This window comes from Melanaphis sacchari, unplaced genomic scaffold (assembly GCF_002803265.2).
Source record: "Melanaphis sacchari strain LSU unplaced genomic scaffold, SCAv2.0 Contig28_pilon_pilon, whole genome shotgun sequence".
Lineage (NCBI taxonomy): Eukaryota > Metazoa > Arthropoda > Insecta > Hemiptera > Aphididae > Melanaphis > Melanaphis sacchari.
In genome coordinates, this window is record NW_020271162.1 from 2,167,857 (window position 1) to 2,191,219 (window position 23,363).

At 24.8% G+C, this 23,363-nt stretch overlaps 1 protein-coding gene across 1 annotated transcript; it reads left to right on the plus strand.

Annotated features, from left to right (window-relative positions):
- Positions 1-2,664: 2,664 nt before the first annotated feature.
- On the plus strand, positions 2,665-22,976 carry LOC112595617 (MAM and LDL-receptor class A domain-containing protein 1-like). Its single transcript, XM_025340889.1, has 18 exons — positions 2,665-2,985; positions 13,245-13,343; positions 14,634-14,664; positions 14,745-14,900; positions 14,960-15,104; positions 15,166-15,334; positions 15,412-15,588; positions 15,880-16,036; positions 16,122-16,391; positions 16,472-16,642; positions 18,048-18,156; positions 18,285-18,465; positions 18,532-18,544; positions 18,690-18,764; positions 18,838-18,996; positions 20,095-20,291; positions 20,359-20,524; positions 22,835-22,976. The coding sequence occupies exons 2-18, from the start codon at positions 13,251-13,253 to the stop codon at positions 22,882-22,884; spliced, it is 2,319 nt and encodes a 772-aa protein (XP_025196674.1). The 5' UTR covers positions 2,665-2,985; positions 13,245-13,250; the 3' UTR covers positions 22,885-22,976.
- Positions 22,977-23,363: the final 387 nt, after the last annotated feature.

Genomic DNA, 23,363 nt, shown 5'->3' on the forward strand with positions numbered 1-23,363 from the left:
ACGAAAAATACAAAATATAAAGTCGTAATTCTTATTTATACTAAGATAGGTATTTAAAACTAATTGTAAATAACCTAATTTATAATAAATCAGACAATGATTTTATTCATTATATACACACACACACAAACATGAATCATTGTAAAATCTCACTCAGAATTTAAAATATAATAAATTTTTATAAATTATAATAAATTATAAAACATGTATAGCGCGTACCATGTATTTTTATGAGAATAATTTTGGTATAATAATATGAATTTATTGATGTCAGTATGTCACAATTTAAGTAAAACACCAATACATTATTCATTATTATACGAGAATTTTAAAATGAAATTTCATTCGAATGATGTATCAAATCGTTCAAGTTTTTCAAATATAATATACATTTTATTTATGTTCACCTGTTCACGTTTGCGTTTATTTTTCAACTACATATTATGATGTAACTATTTGTAACGTTTACATGTCGCTCGAAAAATATAAACTTAACTTGAACGTGATGAATGTGGCCATGTGCGTTTAAGAACAGGTTCTTTTCAAACACTAATATTTATATAATTATACATAATATACAGTATACAGTTAAACGCTATAAAAATAATATTTATATATTGTATATCAATAATAAGGTAATGACTAATGATTAACCGATTCCCTCACATACCTGCTTACGATTTATTATTTTTCGTTTGTAAACAATTATTGCAATGTGTTAATCATAAATTAAGATATTAAAAATAGATTTTATATCCAATAAATAATGATAAAATACTGAAATATGAAAAATTAATATTTGAAATACAATCAAGCATTTAAAATTTTTTACAAAAACGAATTATAAATAATACCACTAGGTATTTTAAATCAGTTTTAAAAACACCGTTAAAATACTCTTTAAAAAATTGTCATAGTTTAGCACCTTCACTTGAAGTCAAAGAATTCTTCGAAATAATTTTTCTCACAAAATAAACAATTTTGTAATTACACTGTAAACACATGTTGTGCAGTTAATTATCACATAAATAAATATATAGAACATAAAATTTTATATTTTATTTAACATTATTATGTAACGGATGCCATGAATACAATTTACAATTAGTATATTTACTATAAATAAAACATTTATTATAAATAAAAATTATTAAAACCTAACCTATTTTAAACTGAGGTAAGTTATTATTTTTTCCATATTAAATTTTAACTTAAATTTATAATTTTCTAACGGTTGACTTCTAACTTATCAATCTTGTGTTTTTTTGACTTAATTGAACTTGAATTATTTTCATTAACTTGCCCACTTTTAGACATAACTGACTAATGTATTTGGACTAAAAGAAAAAAATATGTTCATGCATAAAAATCTTAGTCCCAATCATATTTATTAATAAATTAAACTGTGGTTTAATTACATTAATCACAGTTTGATTAAATTTTAATTAAATTTAAAAAAGTCTGAGATTAAACTACTAAAAGGGCCAGTAGGTACTGGGTCGATTGTATGTGTACAATTACATTAGGTACATAAATATATGCAGTATGCACAGATTATTATTGAGATATTAATTAATAGTTAGAAAAACAAACAAAATAAGAAAATAAATAGATAATTGTACCTAGAAACCTAAAGTAACTAACACACTTATAACATTAGTTCAAATTTAAAAATCATTGTCTTTATCACTTTGTCAATGATTTGACATTTAAAGCTAATCGTTAGGTTAGACACTCGGTACAACTGAACATTACTAGGTAAATTAGTAATCGTCACATGATTGAAAACATGATTTTGAAAAAAAGCGCTTCAGCAAAATAACCCTGCAATACAATTACATAGCGAAAATATGTATAATTGGTTTTGAGGTCATTACACATTGTATTCGAATACACTGTGGCAGAATTAAGGGAAACTATATAGCATAATATTATAATATGATAGTGGCACGTAGCGCATTTATGGATGACGGGGTGCAGGTGGTGTGGCGTCCTGACAGCGGTCATTCTTTAGGTCATATCGCACAATTAAATCGTATATTATAATTTATAATAAACTATCATGCTATAAGAGCAGTTATTGCATGATTTTCGCCGCACAATAATTTTATTATAATAATAATTTCAAGTGTACATCATTAGTATCATATTGGGTAAGCTGCATAGAGCAGATTTTACATTTATCGTTCATTAAAAGTTACATTGTTTATTAGACATATACATATTATAATGGCCATACATGTTAGGTGTAAAGTATATATATGAAACATAGGTATTATAAAATATATTTTGCAACTCATACGAGATGCATACAAACAAATTCACGTACACGTGTGTACAAACAGGTAACTATATAATATACGTGTAATAAATGTATATTATAAACTTGCAGCTCCTTCGACTGCTGTATACAGGTGACTCGTATCTACAGGCCGCACCGCCGAGGCGGAGGTTCGTTGAACCGAACCCTGCGATTTGCGCGGAAGCGCTATCGTCATAGTAACAGCAAGGTCAACAAATACTGACCCGGTGAGTATGTTACCGTATAAACGCCTACCACTACTTATACCACTACCATTAATACCATTACCACTAATAGCACGGCTACTAATACGCTAACACAACAACGATTTAATATAATATTGTGTAGGTGGGTGTCTGGCGTGAAGAGTGTCGTCGTCGCGCGCGTGCAGTCAAGTCCATTGCAGATTGCCGGCGGTCTCCTACATGATATTGTCATAGTTTGCTGCAGTCGTTGCTTCAATCTATGGTTTTATATTTTTCTACACACGGTGTTTCCGTTGCATATCGCACCTTCGCGTACATTTGCAAACAATAATCTTCGTGTGTCGTTTATTGTTATCGTACAGATACTTCGCAGGGTAGATTTACCAAACAGTTTGGCTTTTCTCATCAAACATTACGTAACCAATATCATTCGTCCGCCCTTGGAGACGGAGAAAAAGTATTCAAAATTTCAATCAGGTAATGTAATACATCTATATTATGAATTAAAATTGTTGTTATAGTTTGAATGGATTTTTTTCTAAAGAATATCATGGTAATTTAATGAAAATAAGACACTACATGATACATGGTTATTTTGATGGAAATAAAATTTCTTAATGTAACATACACTGTTATCAAAATTAGTTTTTATAACCTTACAATGCCAATTGATTTAATATAAAAATAAATTTCAAAACCCGAGTAATACGAAAAAAATGTACAGTTCAATTGTATTTTAATATAACCGTTTTAAAATTTAGAAAAATAAGTCGCTTTTTCTAATGCTTTACGACTTTATGAGAGAGCAAGCGCAGCCACGATTCGACGGGTGATCAAATACAATTTTATTATTATAACTACAGTGTAGTGGTGTAACTCACTGGTCGCGCAATAATTGTTGCTATATGCACAATATATATATATAGTTTAAAGTTATGGAAGTTTATACTTAGTAGTTATTTTTCTAGTGGTTACAATTTTTTACTCACACATTTTGCCAGTTATAATTTGTAACATATAGTAGATATAATAACATACATTTTAGTATTTTACAATCATAAATATTTGTTATTATTTTAATTTACTACTTATTATGCATTTATGATCGAATATATTAGTTACTTATTAATTATGAGTAAATGCACTATCGCTTATGTATTTTTTGCTTTAATATTGTTCCAGCTACCATACAATTTTGAAAAATAGAGGTACTTTAGTACTTACCTATTAATTAAATAAATGCATTAATTTGTCACAATTTGTTTGTGATATTACATATGCATTATAATTTATTAGGGCCTAAACAATTCAAAAGTTTAGATTTTCATATATTAATTTTTTTTTAACTATGAATCAGTTATAAAAAATTATATTTTAGTATTTTCTTATAAGTATTGATAGGTACGTGGATCAAATAATCTACGTTGAAATATTTTAATATTTTGCTTCCTCGTAATTTCGCCAGCAACGAGCCAAACATGTTTAGTAGCCTAATCCAAAAATGTGTAATATAATTTAATAATGTATTATTTTCTAAGTGTAGTTTAAAAACAACGTTATTATATAGATATAGAACAATGTAATAGGCACCAACTACTTATAATTTTATAGATTTTATAATTATCAATAATAAGTTATCGCTATTGCCTGTAGGCTATTATGCACGAATATATTTGAATATTAAATTTCTTAGTAAATTATAATTATTTAATCAATCCAGATGCCTATCAATGCTGTAATACATTTTACATTGCACAGTTTAATCAATAGAATTTCTATTCTGATCAGTTATGAAATTGTGATAAATTTTTAGAGTATAGAATATAGTTGGGTAATATAATATATAATATATACATTTAATATTTATAGTTTTTATTTATTAATAATTTATATAATGTGATATGGATTATTTTATAATCCTACTATATATTATTATTGGATTCTATTATATGTCTTAGATTTTTATTGGAGAGAGAGAGAGAAACATAATATTTTATATATTTATCATTATTCATTTAATAAGTGGTAGATGTCAATATTTTTGGTAATCATAAAAATTTAAATGTAGATTGTATAACTAACTTAACTTTTATCAGTTTTAATTATATTTTATTTTATTTATGTTTTTAAAACTTTTAAGTAATGTTTTTTAATTAAATTTTAAATTTTAACAAAACGTTTAATTGAAAAAAACAGGACGTCAATCAACTTATTTACTATTTTAACATAAATATCTAAAACGTCAAATGACGTCTTAACTTTGAGAAAAATATCTGCAATATATTTAATAATTTAGTAAAATAGCATTAGCTCCAAATACATATATGAAAATTATATGTTAATAATATTAATAAAGTAGCTTAATAGCATGGATAAAAAAGCTAGGTATGTATTCGTAGATCTGTACCTACGTATATAAATGAAAAAATTTGTATTACCTTTGTCTAAGTTAAGAATTGTCACACTTAACTAAAATGCAATATCACTAAATAATAGTTTAAGACAAAGTATCTACTACCTACGTATAAAAATAATTTGTCAATTAAATTCTGATGTTAGGTACCTATTAAAAATGAATAGGAACTTTAAGACTTAAGTCAAAATATTTCTCTCATTAATTAATAATTGCGGCAATGGTCTGTTTAGTTGACGTATTGCATTCATATGTCATCTATTCATCTATATATTAGTATATAGATACGAGATAATAATATATTCAATTAGTAAATTTTGTCCCCACTAGGTTGATTCAAGAAAGATGATGTAGCTTTCATTTTTAGCTTTTAAGTAGGCAATTTATATATTCTCATAAATACTTATAAGTATGTGAATTTAATATAGATAAATAGGTAGGTAACTATAGCGTTGGAGATTGTTGTTAGTCGTTATATAAATATAATTTATAAGTTTATAACAATTATAACGAATATTCGTGTAGAATATAAATGAAGTATACCTATTTTATTACAGTTAGGTACTTGATTATTTTTAAACTTAAAATAAACTTAAACTGTATTTTCGTATTTAGACTATATTTAATTTTTATAATAATTATACATAGATATTAATCTGAATAATAATTATACTTATTTTATTTTATTTATGTGTGTATATAATGTATAATAGTTTAGTGTTAAAATACGTCTATAGTATACAAGTATTGAACACAGTAAGTAAAAAACATAAAAAATCATTGATGTGGAACTTAATATTTTAAAGTTCAATGGCCTTATAATGAATTAGTTTTATGCTTTGTATTTAACATTCATTGTAGAATTTTAAATACTAAGGTATTTAAATACTATACGATTTTACATATCAATATGTTTTATAATTAAACTATTTTTGGATTTTAAATGTTGCATTAAAAATTTTAAAATAATATCAATGGTTGATAGTAACTACATAATATGACTGCATCATTAACAAAGTATAAAGTGACATTTTTTTTTTTTGCTCGGGTTTTAGAATTTATGATTGAATTATTTAATTATTATAGTATGAGCCTGCCTAATTTATTTGTTACTTACTGCTAAGCATTATATAATTAGGTAAGAATATTTTATTTAAAGCATAATTCAATACGTATATAATATTTTAATTGTACCTATAATTAAAATACAAATTTACTATTAAATTATCTATAATCATGAACATCAAACATGTTTTATTGTTTGATTTCTAAAAGAATCTATAAAATTAAGTATATTTTTAATTTAAGTTTTTAATTTTTATATCAAAATTGGCACTTAATAGATATTTACTATATACTATATAGGTATAGTGTGGAAGTAATTTTTTTAAATGAGATTTGTGTTTAAAATGACATACTGGATTTGATAACCTAAAATTAAAAGTTCCGACAAAATTCCTATATTTTATAAGCTATTTTTTTAGGCCGATAATATAACTTTCTTATATAATACCATACGGATGTAATGAAGTTTATTTTTGTGAATTTAGAGAAATTGTTTATATATGATAACGATCACGTAATATGTAAATCATATTATTAACGATTTATGACAAGAATAAATATAAAAAAAGCGAAATATTAAACAGATGGCTATTTATAATATCAGGTATAAAACAGACGTAGAAAAAGTGAAAACAAAAATACAACAAAAAATGTTTCAAAAAACTATTTTAAAAATTGATCGTTTTTTAAATATATTTATTATCAATATTAATTTTATGTGATAAAAATACACTTAGCTTTTTTAATAATATGCATGATTAGAGCCATTATTTAGCAGCTTAAATATAATATATACTGTTTTGTAATAACTTTTTTTTTAAATTTTTTCTTTAGATATTATATTATGCTCTTAATTTCAATTTTAAAAATTAGTGATTTTGCAATTTTGTCTCTAACAAAAAAAAAAAAAATGTAAAAACACGTACGCTATATATAAATAAAAAATTATATAGATTTATTTATGAATAATACTAACAACAATTATTTATTAAAAAAAAATATATAATTCAATTTGTTTTAAAATGATAACTGATAAAATGTTTATCTTTTACTTAATTTTTGTTTGAAAATATTGGTTGATTCATTATACCTATATAAACATACTGTATGCTAAATTATAATTTTATTATTTTATACTGCATATAAAATATAAATCGTTGTCTTACTTCTTATCCATTGAATTTTATTTTAAATAAAATTTATATAATGATATATACATTTATTTTATAAATATTTGTGATTTACTATTTAGATAAAATCTAAAGAAATATTAATGTTTTACTTACATTAACTAGATATATATTTATAATACATAATTTTAAATAACTATTATAATAATTTTCTAGTATTATAAGTGTAGTGTGTACACATAAATAATGGTATGTCTGTATATATTTCATTGCACGCAAAGTTAATATTTTTAAAATGTCAAGACAAACCTTTTAACAAAGTAATGATTTTTCGTAAAACTATTTGAAAACCATGAAAAAAATAAATAGTTAAATTCCTACCTTATGCACATTGTATTTTATTATTACTATTATCTTATTTTTATATGGTTAGATGAATTTTATAATAAAATTTATATTATTTATATAAATTATAAATAATATCTGTATAAAAAAATTGTGTAAGAAGTTTATTTACTAATTTAAAATGAAAAAAATTAGTTTTACTCAGTTAAATGTAATTTAATCAAATAACTTTCACGCATAATAGTATCGCCGTACCTATAATATATTTTATTTTTAAAATATATATTGATTTATTTTAATATAAAAAATGTAAAAAAAAAATGTTTAAAAGTAAAATATTCTAGTATTGTTATTTTGTATCTACTTATCTCAGACTTATGCCACTTTTTATTTTATTTATAAAATAAAATTCCTTACCTAATTAAAAAGTACTGTGGCATTATTTTCATATACGTGAAAACTTAAATTTAAATATATAAATTGTTTTTATTCATGGTTTATCTTTTTAGAGTTTTATAGAATAAATCGCGTTGCATAAATATTAAATAATCGTCGTTCATTTATCGGTTTAAAAAAATTGTAAAACCTATGTGTAGAAATGAATGTTATGACTTGTAACCGTGCTATGGTCGTTAGTCTTTTATGAAACTATTATGTTACGTATGAGTGTATGACTGACAGTCATATATATTATAATATATAGGTTAGATATACGTATACCTATGTATAATATATTTAGTGTTAAAATAATAATTTATTAAATCTTTTAAGAAATGAAGCTAAATGCAATTTGTTGGCCTTGTATTATATATATTTGATAAATATATAAAAATAAGTTTGATTATATCTCTTAAATAATGGTAGGTACATCACAAAATGACAAGTAAAAAACGTAATTAATGATATTGCTAAGAAAGTAGGTCATACAATATTTATAAAAACTATGTTATTTTAACCAACTTGTATAGTTATATCGTTTATTATTGTAATCTCCATTAGTTGAAAGTTGTGTCAATTATAAAACAATTAGTGGCCGACGATGACCCAAACAATTTAACTCTTATAATATTAGTTAAAATTATACAATATATATTCAATACTTAAAAGTAATAAGTAAAAGTAAAAGTATAATTTTAGCCAGATACATCTTTAGAGCGTATAGGGTCATACATTACGTGAAATTACAAGATGGAAATCAAACAAAAATAATTTAGGAGACGACCAAGACAACAGTGGAACTTCTGAGAACGAGAATTGGAGAACAAACTGGCTAAAGACAATGAGGCCCAGAGAAGTGTTGTGGAATCAGCAATAATCTACATTTTATAAGACCCAAAATAAAAAAAAAAAAATAAAAAATACCTATAACTTTCATTAAATAATTAATAATACTATACAGACATTTAAATAAGCGGTATCCCAAACAAAAAGAAATAACATATTTTATATCTTTATAATATTATGATAAATACAAAAAGTTATAGTTAAATATTAAATTTATCGAAGAAGGTTGTTCCTCAACAATAAATTTCATAAGATAAGAAATTTAAAAATAGAAAATGAGTGAAAAACATAAAAATTAAATTTTTATTTAAACAGTTTTGTATAAATTAAAAATGTTTAAGATTGGAATATTTTATATACGTATTAAAGAAATAATAAATTGATCAATTAAAAAAAAATTTGTGTTAACCTAAAAGTTAAAAAAACATAATTTATTGATACATATAGGTCCCAGATTGTTTAGGTGTATTAGAAAATTTAGAAAAAATATATTTTGGTGAAGTCAAATCCTTAAATTAAAATTAATATTAAAGTTTCTAATAAAAACTTGTGATTTTTTATTAATCATATTTTTCATCGTGTTAAAATTAGTAAATACTCATAATATGCTGTTGATTTGTTTAAACAATTTTTTATTGCGTTTTAAACTATTAACAATAAATAAATCATGTTAAATTATTTTATACATGTTCATTGTTCATTTAAAAATCGTTATCTAACGTGCTAATAGTACTTATTTATACAGTTAGGTGTAAAATTAATACAAGTAAAACTATAATACAAAAAAATTATTCTCATTTAATTGTAATTTCAAGGACCACACTTCTAGGTTTTATTAAATTAAAAAAGTACACAAAGCAGTATTGTACATGTAATAAAATAAAACTTGTTTTGGCGGTTGCATCCTGAGTTCACAGAATTTTATTTCACGCTATTGACTTTTAGCTGAGTGGATTCGGTAATTATAGTCACTCATGGAACCTTGATCTTCACTGAACACTGGACAGTGTGAGTTTGACTAATTACTGGATACCTGTATTCGTTTTATAGAATAACTACCAATTTTGCTATCGCACTTGTGAGTTTTTGAATGCTATATAATCATGGAAATAAAATTACGGCCTTCGAATTCGACGTTGCAGACTTCGTGAGTATGTTTTAATAATAAACATTACACGATCCAAAATTATTCGCAAAAAAGGTCGAACAATTCTTTATTGCAAAATATTATGCTCAACTATACAGGTACATACAGTGGTTTCGATTTTAAAATGATTAAAAGAATTACGTGTCTATTATTGTTAAAAGTACTAAAAAAAGAGATGTAAACAAATGTATATGAAAACGAAAACATATTTATAATAAAACCGTGAACTATGTGATACGTATTTATAATGTAATCAAACGCACGTAATATAAATGATTTCACGGTTATCGAAAGCGTCGAGTAACGGTGAAAATTGTTCAGACACCTACCTACCAATGATCTAAATACGACTTATGTGTGAAAAGCGTATCAAAATTATACAGTAAAAAGTGAAAAATACAATTAAAAATTACATTTTTTTGAGATACAAAGACATGTTATGTATTATTATGTTATTAATTGTTTCGCTATAAAACTATAGTAAACCAATATAAAAATATTTTTAAATCTAAGATCGAATATCAACTGTGTAATAACTAATAAAAGAATTTGCCTACTGTACAGAGTTTTTCTTTATTAATTATATAGTAACTATTGTTATGTTCATTTAGAATTGTAGGTAAAAATAATGAATAGTTGATGAATCAATAAAACTAATATAACAATATTGACAATTATTTTTTTGGACAAGATTTAGTGTTCCATGAATGCATCATTCAATTATTTTAGTGAACAATTAATTTGATAAATTGTTATGATACTCATTAGAATAAGTGCATGTTATAATAAATTATTAAGCTTTTAAAATGTGTTGATAATAAAAATATAAATATTATTTGAGCAAGATGTATATTATTGAGCTAATTAATAAATATTAAAATAAAACAAAATTTAAGGGTAAATAATAAATAAAATAAGTAATATGAGCCAAGGGTACCTCGTTATCGAATAGGTCAATGTAATGAAAGTGTTAAATTTGAATTCAATGACAAATTATTAAATACAAAAAACGATACTGCATGAAGTCAGCCTATATTACATAGTATATTTTATTATATATTAATATTGTTATTATATTAATAGATTTAATTTTATAAATGGGCAATAGCTTAAAATGTATATAAATACTTCGAAAATGCCAAAAACATTATAAAATGCTTAAAATTAGTCAAAAAATGTTGATTAATAAAACAAATTGAATACCATTGAATTGTTTGAAGTTTTTACAAATAATACTATTTTAACTATTATAAAAAAAGAAAATAGTTTGATGAAAAATCGTGATTTTAAAATTAACTTTAGACGCTTCTAAAAGGTTAGGTTATATTAAACTAAACTAATTTTATTTGCTTTTTTGTGATACATTCAACTTTTATTTTAAAAATTTTTGATAGAAAAACTTAAATGGAACCTTGTATTCAATTTTTAAACCTTATACATGAATAAGTGTGTATTTAGTGGCGGACTCTGCAGGATTTAATTTGGGAGAGCATAGTCCAAAATGCAGTGACAATTTTAAGGAGTTATTTTCTTATTCATAGTTATAATTAGGGCTGGGATTTTAATGCCCTAAAAAATCTCTAAAATATCCTTAAAAAATGTAAAAATGACTTAAAAACTCATAAAAATGCATTTAAATTATATTTATTATAGCTTAAAAATTGAAAAAAAAATTTTAAATGATACTACAGTAGTGTATTTTTTTTTTTTTTTTTTATAGTATTATTTGTTGTTACTTGTTTATTTCTTTTGTACTTCTGTTTTCTTAATCATTCATTCCGAAATTGTAACTTAAAAAAAAAATTCATCGACGGTAATTTGTCGTGCTATGTAATTTATCATTCGTAACGTTGGCAGTTTACCGAAAGTCTCTTGTTAATTGCAACAATTTTTGTTTATTTTATGAACAAATTGTGAAAAATGTTCTAAAAACTAAGATAATGTAATAAAATTGTCAAAAAATACAAAAAAAATATTACTTTAAAATAATTAGTATTACCTAAAACACATTTTATATTTACGGACCAACGTTTTAAAACACCAGAAAAAAAGATGCCTTTGCTTCAAAATCCCAGCCCTAAATTATAATACTTGTTACTATTGAATTAATAAAACCTCACTAAGGTCAATGGGGGAGGGGAAGAGGAGAGGCTCCTCTTAAATCCACCACTGTATGTAGGTATTAGTATACAATATATACAATATAGTTTTGCAAATGTTCGTGGGTAGGTAGACGAATTTTATCAAAAGAACTCAATTTTTTTTTAAATAAATATTTATTTATTTTAAAGAAACTTTTGTTCAGTTTTCAAACTATATAGATTGTGAGAATAAAATTTTGATCGTGATTCATTTGATTTCAAATGCCTATATAAATAATAGCTCCAAGAAAATCAAAATATTTTAAGTCATATCGAATTATATAGTACAATTTTATCTATGAATTTTTGAATTAAATCAAATTAAGAAAATCAGTTTTGTCAAACATGATTTTGCGTAAAAATTAACGTTTTTCCATAATTTATTTTTATTGTTTCCAATTGTTAAGAAATTTATAGTCAGAAATATTTTACTTTTGAAACAATACATTTGATTTTAATTTTGTAATATATTATTTTTTAAATTAAATGAAAATAGCCAAGTTATTGTAATAGATACTTAAGTACATAAGTTGATCCAAAAATTAATTTTTTAAATAGATAATCTTTGCAAACTGTGTACTTGTATCAACTGAATTGTTCGAGATATTGTATAGAATTATCCATATATGGTTTTATTAACTGCACATGCCCGTACCTTATTATTTATAATTAAGACTTAATATTTATTAAATTCATACCTGACATAACTAATAACTATATTATTGTAATATTTAAAGAAAAAATAATAATTAAATTTAGTTTTTAATTGAAACTCGCTCTTATTTAATATCACGTTATGTTTTAATTACGCGTGTAGTAGTAGTATATAGTAAAGTTGATACATTAAGTAAAATAACAATATTTTCTGAACATCAAGAAAAGTAATAAACGACGGTGAGTAAGTTAAAATTTTGGCCAAAAGTAAAAGAATTTGAATATACCAAAATCATAAAGCTTATAATTTATAAATTTTTAATCATAAACAATGTAATATTATGTTATTTATTGAGTATGAATTTTATACAAAAATATAATACAAGTTTTTATACTTATGGTTTTAGGGAAACTAATTAAACGTTTAATTTATATAGTTTTTTATAAAAGGCTGTTTGATATAATTTTAGAAAAATATAAATAAAAATTAGGTCCAATATTGATGTTTAATTTTATAATTTATACTGATTTGAATAAATAAATAAATTTTATTCCAGGCAAAAATGAAATTATGGCTGATATTGTCAATGACAATTTATTCAATTCTAGAATGTTTACCTGGGTCTATAATAGAATTTTCCGACTTGGAAGTATCTGTAAGTATTTTTTAATTGCTTTGTTTTATTCTTTTAGCAATATTAAAAAGTAAAATGTATTTTCTAATGCCACATTATAATTTATTTTCCCAAAACTCAAAACAAAAGCACGATCATGACATAAGCAAATTAAACAATGCGCAGTAAAAATCATTGAAAATTAGTTACACTTTACGGTATACACTATACACTACACACATATGTTTTATTTTGGCAAAATATATTGGTATTTTTAACCAACAAGTAATATTATGTCATAATGAATACTGAAATTATTAATTCGTCATGTTAAATAAAATAAAATGAAGTCCTTACATATTATGATTTTTATTAGGAATTCATGTGTACAAAACTTTTACACGTATTATTTTTGTTTGTATTTAATCACAAAAAATATAAATGTACTTATATCTTTTATAGGTATCTATTTTTTAAAACAATAAAAACAAAACAAAATTTCTCTTGATTTTTAATTGTTTGAATTTGGTTGTTAAGTAAATATAGGAGCAAATCATAAATAATTTAAATAAAATATTATATAATAATTATACTTAGCCTTATACCTAGCCACCTAGATACATAAATAATAAAATACCTAAAAATAATAATTACAAATAATATTATGATTTATTATAATTTAATTTTAATTGTTTATGATGTGTTAAGTATCATTATTTTAAATATTTACAAATTATATTCTAATATAAGCTATTGGTAGTCACTGTAAAATATTCTTAAATTGTATACTTTTAAAATTATGAGAGTTCAATTAGACCTTAAATTTTTTAATCGGATTGAAGATTTACAATATTCTATGTTAATGCTGAGGGCAATGGTTTTTGGAACTATAAACATGTTATCTTTATTGGTTTTGAAATAAATATTTTATATTATTATTTATTTATATAATGTTCGATACACTTTTGTAGAAAAGTGAAATAAAGATATAATTTTTGATAAATTTGTAAATGTTTATTTAAATGAAGAGAAATATAAAATATATTAATGTATAAAATTAATATATTATTTATTGTAATTTCGTGATGATGTTTTTAGATCTGTTTTGGTAAAATTAATGACATAATTTAAATATTTTAAAAACCTTAAAAGTACTCAGTGTTCTCTGAATTACTATTATTTAATATGTTTACGATATAATGATATGAACTATATATCATAATATATAAGTAATTGTACATATATTTATTCTTAAAATAGATTTTTTTTTACAATCATTTTTGTGTATAAAGATAGTATTAGTAAAATAACTCATTTTTTTTTTTTTTGTAGATTCGGGAGAAAAGACAAGGAGCTGTAACAGGTAATATTACATTTTTAATTATTTATTTTCATAAATAATATAATACAAATTATTTAGTGATTAAAAATGAATACTTATAGATACCTGTGATTTTGGTGTTGATCCTGGATTATTGATATGTGACTGGAAAAATCGAAATGGATCTGCTTTAAAATGGGAACTTGGAGCTGGCACACTTTCAAATTGGTTAGGCGGGCCACCGTCAGATGCAGGACAAGGAGAAGATGCAGAAAAAGGTTAGTTAAGATAGTGTCACTTTAAATTGATATGTAAATCATTAAATATTTTGTTTTAGGAGGGTACATTTTTTTCGAAACATCTTTGTTAGCTGCACCAGTGGTGCGAGTTGATGAGATTACTATAAGAGAAGGTCAAAATGCTTTCATCGAAAGCCCAGTACTTGGAAGTACAGGAGCAGAAGGAAAATGCATTTCTTTTAGGTAAATATTTAATTAATTAATATATATAAATTATATTTAATTTTTATATATTTTTATTTAGCTTCAACATTGATGGATTGAGTGCAGCTGGACTTAGAGTTATTTTGCAACCTACAAACAAAGACGGTCGGCCAGATGGATTTTTTAGAGTATTATGGGGTACTAAAGATCCAACTAATAAAGTATGGATGAATTCAGAAGTACTTTATACATATAATAAAGAGCATCAAGTATAATTATTGATTAATCTTAATTTTAGACTTGTTTATATATACATGGTAATAAATGCTCTTATGTAATTATATAGGTGGTATTCGAAGGTGTTGCTAAAGACTTGCCAGACCCATTTAGAAAATTCCGTGGTTATGTCGCTATAGACAATATAGCAATAAAGCAGGGGCTAGATTGTAAGGGTCATTGTACATTTGAAGGTGGATTCTGTGGCTGGATTAATGACGAGGATGATGATTTCAACTGGTCATTGGTAAACAGTTTATTATATTAATATATTAGTTTATTAATAAATTCATCTAATTGGTAACCTATATACATATAAATAATCTTAATATAACTTTGCTAAGGTAGGTAAGGCAATATAATTAATTGTTCAATTAATTAATTAATATTAACAATATTAAACTGATTAATTTCTTTGTTTAGTCCATGTAATATAATATTGAAAAACTATAGATAATAAATTTAGAACAAATTGTAAAATAATTTTAAATAAAAACTAAGAAGTACATTCAGTACTTATACTTTTATTATGATTTAGGGGAGAGGAAGTAAAAATCCGTCTACTGGCCCGGCAACTGATCGATCAAGTTTTATTTATGGTGGAATGGAAGGAGGCTATGCATTTATTGATTCATCTTATCCGCGAAGGCCAGGTGATATGGCTCGTATGTCAAGCATGGAGTTTGATCCTACTGGTAAAAATATATGATGATTAACGCAGTGTTATAGTTATCACTATCTAATCAATAATAATCATTGAATGGGTTGCTTATTTTATAGGACCAGATACACCACTCTGTCTTCGATTTTGGACTCATATGTATGGCAATGGGATTGGAACTTTGACAATATCAATAAGTGATACTAGAGAAGGGGAAGATAGAGATATTTGGTCACTTACTGGTGAAGCTGGAAATTCTTGGTACCAAGCTGAAGTACCTGTGTCTTCAGCTAACCCGTTTAAAATAATTATTATTGCTAAAATCGGTAAAAATAATCTTGGAGATATTGCTGTAGACGATATTTCTTTGACACCTGGTAGTTGTCCTAGTATGTATATTTATAAAAATTTAATTATAAAATAATCTAATAAATCTACAACTATTTTCTATAATTTATTTTTAATCTAGCTGCTCCTCAAATTGCTGCAGCCACATCTGGTGATTGTACATTTGAAGTGGATGAATGCGGATGGAGTAATGTAGTATCCAGAGAACGTTTGGACGATATTGATTGGGAAAGAACTTCAGGGGCTGCACTGAGAAGTACAGCTCATGATCATACATTGGGCACAGAAAAGGGTAACAATTTTTTAATAAAACATTTTAGCTAAAATAATTTAAATGTACTATTAGCAAGATAGCTAGATGGGTAATCAATAATTAAAAGTTTAAAAAATGTAATTGGATTTTATTTATATTTAGGGTATGGATTTATATGTAAATGCATAATTTTATTAAAACAAGAAATTTAAGATTCGATAAGAAATTTTCACGATTTAAATAATTCTTATTAAAATTATGCCAATTTTATTTTACATATTTTTACATATTTCACTAATTTGTAAATATTTTTAAACGTATTTTATCATTTTCATCATTCATACGTTTTCAATCCATGTTGAAGTGAACAAAAACAGCCATTTATTGATATATTATCATATTATGTTGTCGAAAAAAAAATGCATGCTGTTTCAGAAAAAAATCCCGGTTATATGGATTTTAAAACAATCATTGACATAATGAGTTGCAGACACCCTTTTAAAAATTTGGAATTATCGCCTTCTGATATTATGCGTTTCAAATATACTTCAATTACATCGGTTGATGTAAAATGATCGTTTAGTCGTTTTAAAAATATTTTGAGATCTAATAGGTGACATTTAATATTTAACATTCAATAATTTAAAAGAAATTGTAATAATTCAATGTACCAAATTATTCTGATAATTTAATAATTATATTTAATGTATTTATTTTTTTTTTTGATTAATTTTTTCCCGCATATTCTGATGTTTTTAGCACATATTTTATAAATTATACTTCCATATTTATGTACATATTTCTGTATTTTTATTACATACGAGTATAAATCTGTTCCCTAATATGAATCATGTTAAATGTTTGAATCTAAAAATGTGCATAACTATATAAAAATATTTAATGTCCCAAAACATATTTACATAACTAATAAATCAATATACTTGGTTTATAAACAAAAGTTATTAAAAAAATAAAATATTAAATTACAGATACTTGTTCGTCTATTTAAAAAAAAATAATAATATTATTTTATTATAATTATTGTTTATATATCGAATGGTGTTAAATAATAATTAACATATAACTATTATAATTTATAAGTATGGATTATTTCGTAATTATGTAATAAATAATAATTTATAATGGTACTGCAGTCGACTGTTGTTCCGACATAGACATTTTTTAAACCTACTTCATAAATCTGTTAATTATAGTTTAGTTATTCAACTATAATTTTCCTTAATATGGTTTAATAATATAGTCTAGAACTAAATCAGATTTATTAAAAATCTACCACATGATGTATAACTAGCATGAAACATTAAATACATATATGAAATAATTAAAAACTTATTAAAAAAATGTTTTCAAAGTTCAACAAAAGATTTTTTTATTTTTTGAAATGTTAACTTTATTCATAATTTATATATTATATTATGTACAGGATATTTAATGACATTGGCACGTACAGCACTTCAACGTCCTGGAAGTCGTGCATGGTTTACATCAAGAGATTTTAAAACAACTTCTACTCCTCGTTGTTTATCATTCTGGTATGTTTAAGATACTAATTTAAATAATGATTTAAACTAAGTTATTAATATTTTTAAATAGTTTATCATTTAATAATGTTAATACTTCTGACACTTGGAAATTAATTAAAAATATAATTTAAAAATAGGTTTGTGATGAATGAACCTTTTATTGACACAACTGGCCCAAGTTTAGGTGCTTTGAGTATTTATCTGCGAAGTATTGATAACACTGGAGCTACTATAATGAAACCAATTTGGCGGTTGTATAATCACCAAGGTCCAGACTGGCAATATGCTCAAGCGCTCATTAAGGAGCCTAATGATGCTGTAAGTTTATTATCTATTTATAAATAAATAAAACAAGACAAATATTAATAGTTTAATTTCTTTCAGATTTTGATCGAAGGTAAGAATTAATATTAATAATATGTTTTGTTATACCTACATAATTTTAATGATAAGGTTTTTTGTATAATTAAGAAATATATCTAATTAAAAGTCTATCAAAATCTAAGTATAAACCTTATGCGAAGTACACAAATGTTTTTAAGGTATATGGGGTTCCAGTAGAGCAAATGGATTTATTGCATTCGATGATATAACGTTTTTCGGCGGTTCTTGTTCAAGTATGAGTATTACCTAATGTGATCGAATACATTTATTATATTGAATTGTTTTAATAATATGATATAATTGTAGTTATTCCGGCGGGTGCTAAAGTGCGACCAGGTGAATGTAGATTTGAACGTGATATGTGTGACTGGTCAAATGGAACAGACAAATCACCGGCTTCGTGGAGAATGGCTACGGTGAACAGAAGACCTTCCAATTTACCTGATAAGACTTTTGGGGCTCCAGGTTCGAAAGTATATTTTATTATGTGTTGTACCCATAAATAAACTCTAATTAACTTATTTGGAGAGGTCATGGGCATCCATTGTAGGGGGGAGCAAAATGAGGTACTTGCTCTCTAGAAAATAATAAAATGAGCTTATAATTTAATAAATATACTACCATGATATTATCTAATAATCTAGACAGCATAAGATAAAAATTATTTTCCTCAATCACCAAAACCTGAAAAAAGATAGTTTCTTTTAAAATGTCATTTATATGTTTGGAATGAAACACAGAAATTTATTATTTTAATTTTACGAAACTGAATAATAAATTTGAATATAATATTTGATTTTGATTTTTTTTTTTTATTAGTTCATGGAAAATGTATTGTACAAACATTTAACTTTTATTTAGCTAACACTTGAAAATTTTTTTATTTTGCTAAAATTTTACTTAGGTATAGGATGTTCATGGGAAGGACTAAATACTCGGTTTTATTTTTCATTATATAATATGAAAGGGAAATATAAAATTACTTACATCTATCTTAAAGTTAAGTTGAGAAAAATAATTTATATAATAAATCAACCGTGTAAAATTCTACTATTAGAACTGTATATTTTGCAGTAGTTGAATTTTTAATTATACACGGTAAAACTATAAAATTCATAGTGTAGGTACACTAGTAGTTATGGGGGGAGGTTTAGCCCCCCTCTCAGTTTATAAAATAGCCATCCCAATATTTAGACGAAGCCCTCTACGAATTGGTACATGTCTAGCCCTAAGAGGGCTACTATTCCTAACTTCCCTCCCTCCAAAAAAATTGACCACCCTACGTCTATGCTATAAACACAATAAGTGACTGTATAAATACAATGATAGGTACTAGAAGAGTTGATAACCTGGATTAGTGCGTCTTATTTTGTGTTTGGGAGGCCTAATGGACATTTAGAATCACCCTAGAATTAGATTTAAATTACAATCTTAATTAAAAATAAATAAATATTTGTGAACACTATACTTAGGTATAAACTAGTCACCTATGTTGACTTTCAAGTAAACTGTAGTATTTATTGTTGTATAATACTGTTATCTAGTCAAATATTTTCATTTCAGATGGTTATATATATTATGACTTATTTAATCAAATATTGGGATCAAATATGGTTCGGCTAATATCACCAGTCATACCAGTAACTGACGAGCCACAACTTTGCTTTTCATTTTGGTATGCTGCTTTTGGTGCTGGTGAGTCGGCATTATTGCAAATTATGAGACAAGACAATAGCTCAGGAGAAACACCAGCAGAAAAAGTAATATGTTACATTTTGTTGTTTGATTATCTAAAATGGTACAAATTGCTTAAATATTCATTTTTAGATTTGGAGTCTAGAAGCAAAGAATATGGATACCACAAGACCAGCATGGATGCCTGCACAAGTAACAGTTGAATCTAATAAACCTTTTCATATAATCATGGAAGGACAAGCAACAAACGGAGGATTTGCTGTAGATGATATAATATTTACTCCAGGATCTTGTCCAAGTAAAATATTAATACTATTGTTTAAATTCATAATTTTAACATTAGGTAGGAAGGTACTTTAAATATTTTGAGCTGCAACAATTTTCTTTGTAAAGCTATTAAATCCTAGCAAAAAGCAACTAAATTTTAATGGTAAAATGAATTAAAGCTTAAGAAATTTCATTACCTATATTATAACATACGAGTATCTTGCATAATTTATAAAATTTTAAAAACCATAACATTTATGATACAGAGTGGTGCATAATAGACTCCCACATTTCCGAAGTGAATTAAAAAAAAACAATGTAAGATAAAGAAAAAAAAATTTATTTTTAAAAACTATATTATATAAGGTTTTTTTAAAATTATTTTTTAAAAATTATATCGTCTAAATGATTATCTTAATGAGCAACGCACATATGGAGCCGTTCTCGAAAGTTTTCCATCACTTTCGCCAGCATATCGAGTGGAATCGCGGAGATTTCTTGACGGATGGCCTCTTTTAGTTCTTCAATAGTTCTTGGTCGATGTTTGAAAACTTCAGCTTTGAGGTATCCGCATAAGAAATAATCACATGGGCTCAAATCAGGGGAACGAGGAGGCCATGTAATGTTTTCCCTTAAGGAGATCAAGCGACCAGGAAACATTTTTTGCAATACAGCACGAGAACAACGGGCTGTATGAGCTGTGGCCCCATCCTGTTGAAACCAGAAAACATCATTATTTTCGTACTTTTCGATTTTCGGGCGTAAAAAGTTCTCTAACATTTCGCAGTACCGGTTGGAAGTCACAGTAAAATGTTTCCTGGTCGATTGATCTCCTTAAGGGAAAACATTACATGGCCTCCTCGTTCCCCTGATTTGAGCCCATGTGGTTATTTCTTATGCGGATACCTCAAAGCTGAAGTTTTCAAACATTGACCAATAACCATTGAAGAACTAAAAGAGGCCATCCGTCAAGAAATCTCCGCGATTCCACTCGATATGCTGGCGAAAGTGATGGAAAACTTTCGAGAACGGTTCCATATATGCGTTGCTCGTTAAGACTATCATTTAGACGATATAATTTTTAAAAAATAATTTTAAAAAAACCTTATATAATAATATAGTTTTTAAAAATAAAATTTTTTTTTTCTTTATCTTGCATTGTTTTTTTTTAATTCACTTCGAAAATGTGGGAGTCCATTATGCCGCACTCTGTATATATACTAATTAATATATAAATACATGTAGGAGGTAGGTATATTAGTATATTTAATATAATACCTAGGTAGGTACCTACTAGAGTACTAGCTGTTCAAGTAAGTATTCATAGTTAAATTTTCATTTATCAGAACTTTATCCAATATACATAAATATGTATCTATCTACCTACATAGCTGTATAGCTAATAGTAGATACTTATGTAACAATTATTTTAACTAGTATCTACATATTTTTAAATTTATTTATTTTTTTTAGATTTAAATACCTATTGTATTCAATCCAATATTTTAAATTTTAAATTTTTTGTATTCAATGATTTAGGCATTTAGTACAAAATTAAATTTTAACATAATATCTATTTATAGAGTAATATACTAAATTACAAGGTTTATCTATAGCTTACTATATAATAGTTTTTATATTATATTTGTAAGTGAAAATTATTATTCCTAGCAAAGTATGTAGATTCAAAAACTGATGAATCATTGAGCATGAGAATAAATACTGGGCTAGTTATAAGCCCATAATAAAATTTCCTATCAGTTTAAAGAACTATATCTATGCTGGATTAGGTAAATTAGGTTTACAAAACAAGGTATATTCATTTTTATTTTGTATTATTTTGTCTCTTAATACAAACATATAAAAACATTAATTGTTATTCTTATGTTAATTATGATTTTTAATACTACAGTGGAACCTCGATAACTCGAATCGGTTAGGGGCGAAAAAAAAATTCGAGTTATCAAAAGTTCGACTTACAGAGGTTACACATATTATGATATGTTATAAAGTAGGGGCCAAGTCATTCTTTCGGGTTATCGAAAATTCGAGTTATCAAGGTTCCACTATATTTACATAATTTTTTTTAATATCTTAGCTCAGGGCAATTATAATGTAGTCAATGTATTTCAAATCTTAAATAAAAATAAATATTATCAACATGAAAAAAATAATGCAAAAATTATCCAATATTTTGTAGACTTGGATATGTATAGTTTTGACTAAATATATTTTTTTTTATTAAATTGTAGGTATTTAATTTTTATAATTAGTTAAATATATTTTATTAATTATTAAAAAGTTCTTACAGTGTCATAAATATTCTTGTCTATTGTTGTAGCTCGTCCGGAAAAAGCTGCTCTGAAAAGTCAAAAACTGAAAGCAGCTTAATTGAAGCTAACATATTAACAGCATATGCCTGTGTTATTATTATCTAGTCAATTTAAAAATTAATACATTTTATTCATAATATGATCATGAACCTAGCATGTAATAATTATGTCATTACTTTTATAATTGCATGGACATGTGTTTTAATTTTTATTAGTTAAGTATAATATAATATATTTTTATCTGGAACTTAATCATGTAAATCAATAGAATAGTGTTTCTGTTTTTTTTTTTTTTTTTTTTTTGGTATATAAATATTTTTAACTATCTTCAACTAAAAACTAAAAAAACTGTCATAGGTTTTATGAAAATTGCCATAATGTGTTAATTTGTAATTTTAAAGACCGACAATAACAGTTGTAATATTGGTGGTATTAATTTAAATTTGCTTAAAATGTAAACATATTATACACACATATGTTTATTTATACCTGCCATTTGGCTCCAATATTATAACAGTATAGGTTGGAATTTTTATA

Excerpts from the sequence above, each read along its gene's own strand:
- LOC112595617 (XM_025340889.1), top strand. The coding sequence starts at position 13,251 with ATGAAATTATGGCTGATATTGTCAATGACAATTTATTCAATTCTAGAA. Across the intron at positions 14,665-14,744 it reads AAGACAAGGAGCTGTAACAG|ATACCTGTGATTTTGGTGTT; the intron begins GTAATATTACAT and ends GAATACTTATAG. Across the intron at positions 15,589-15,879 it reads ATGATTTCAACTGGTCATTG|GGGAGAGGAAGTAAAAATCC; the intron begins GTAAACAGTTTA and ends ATTATGATTTAG.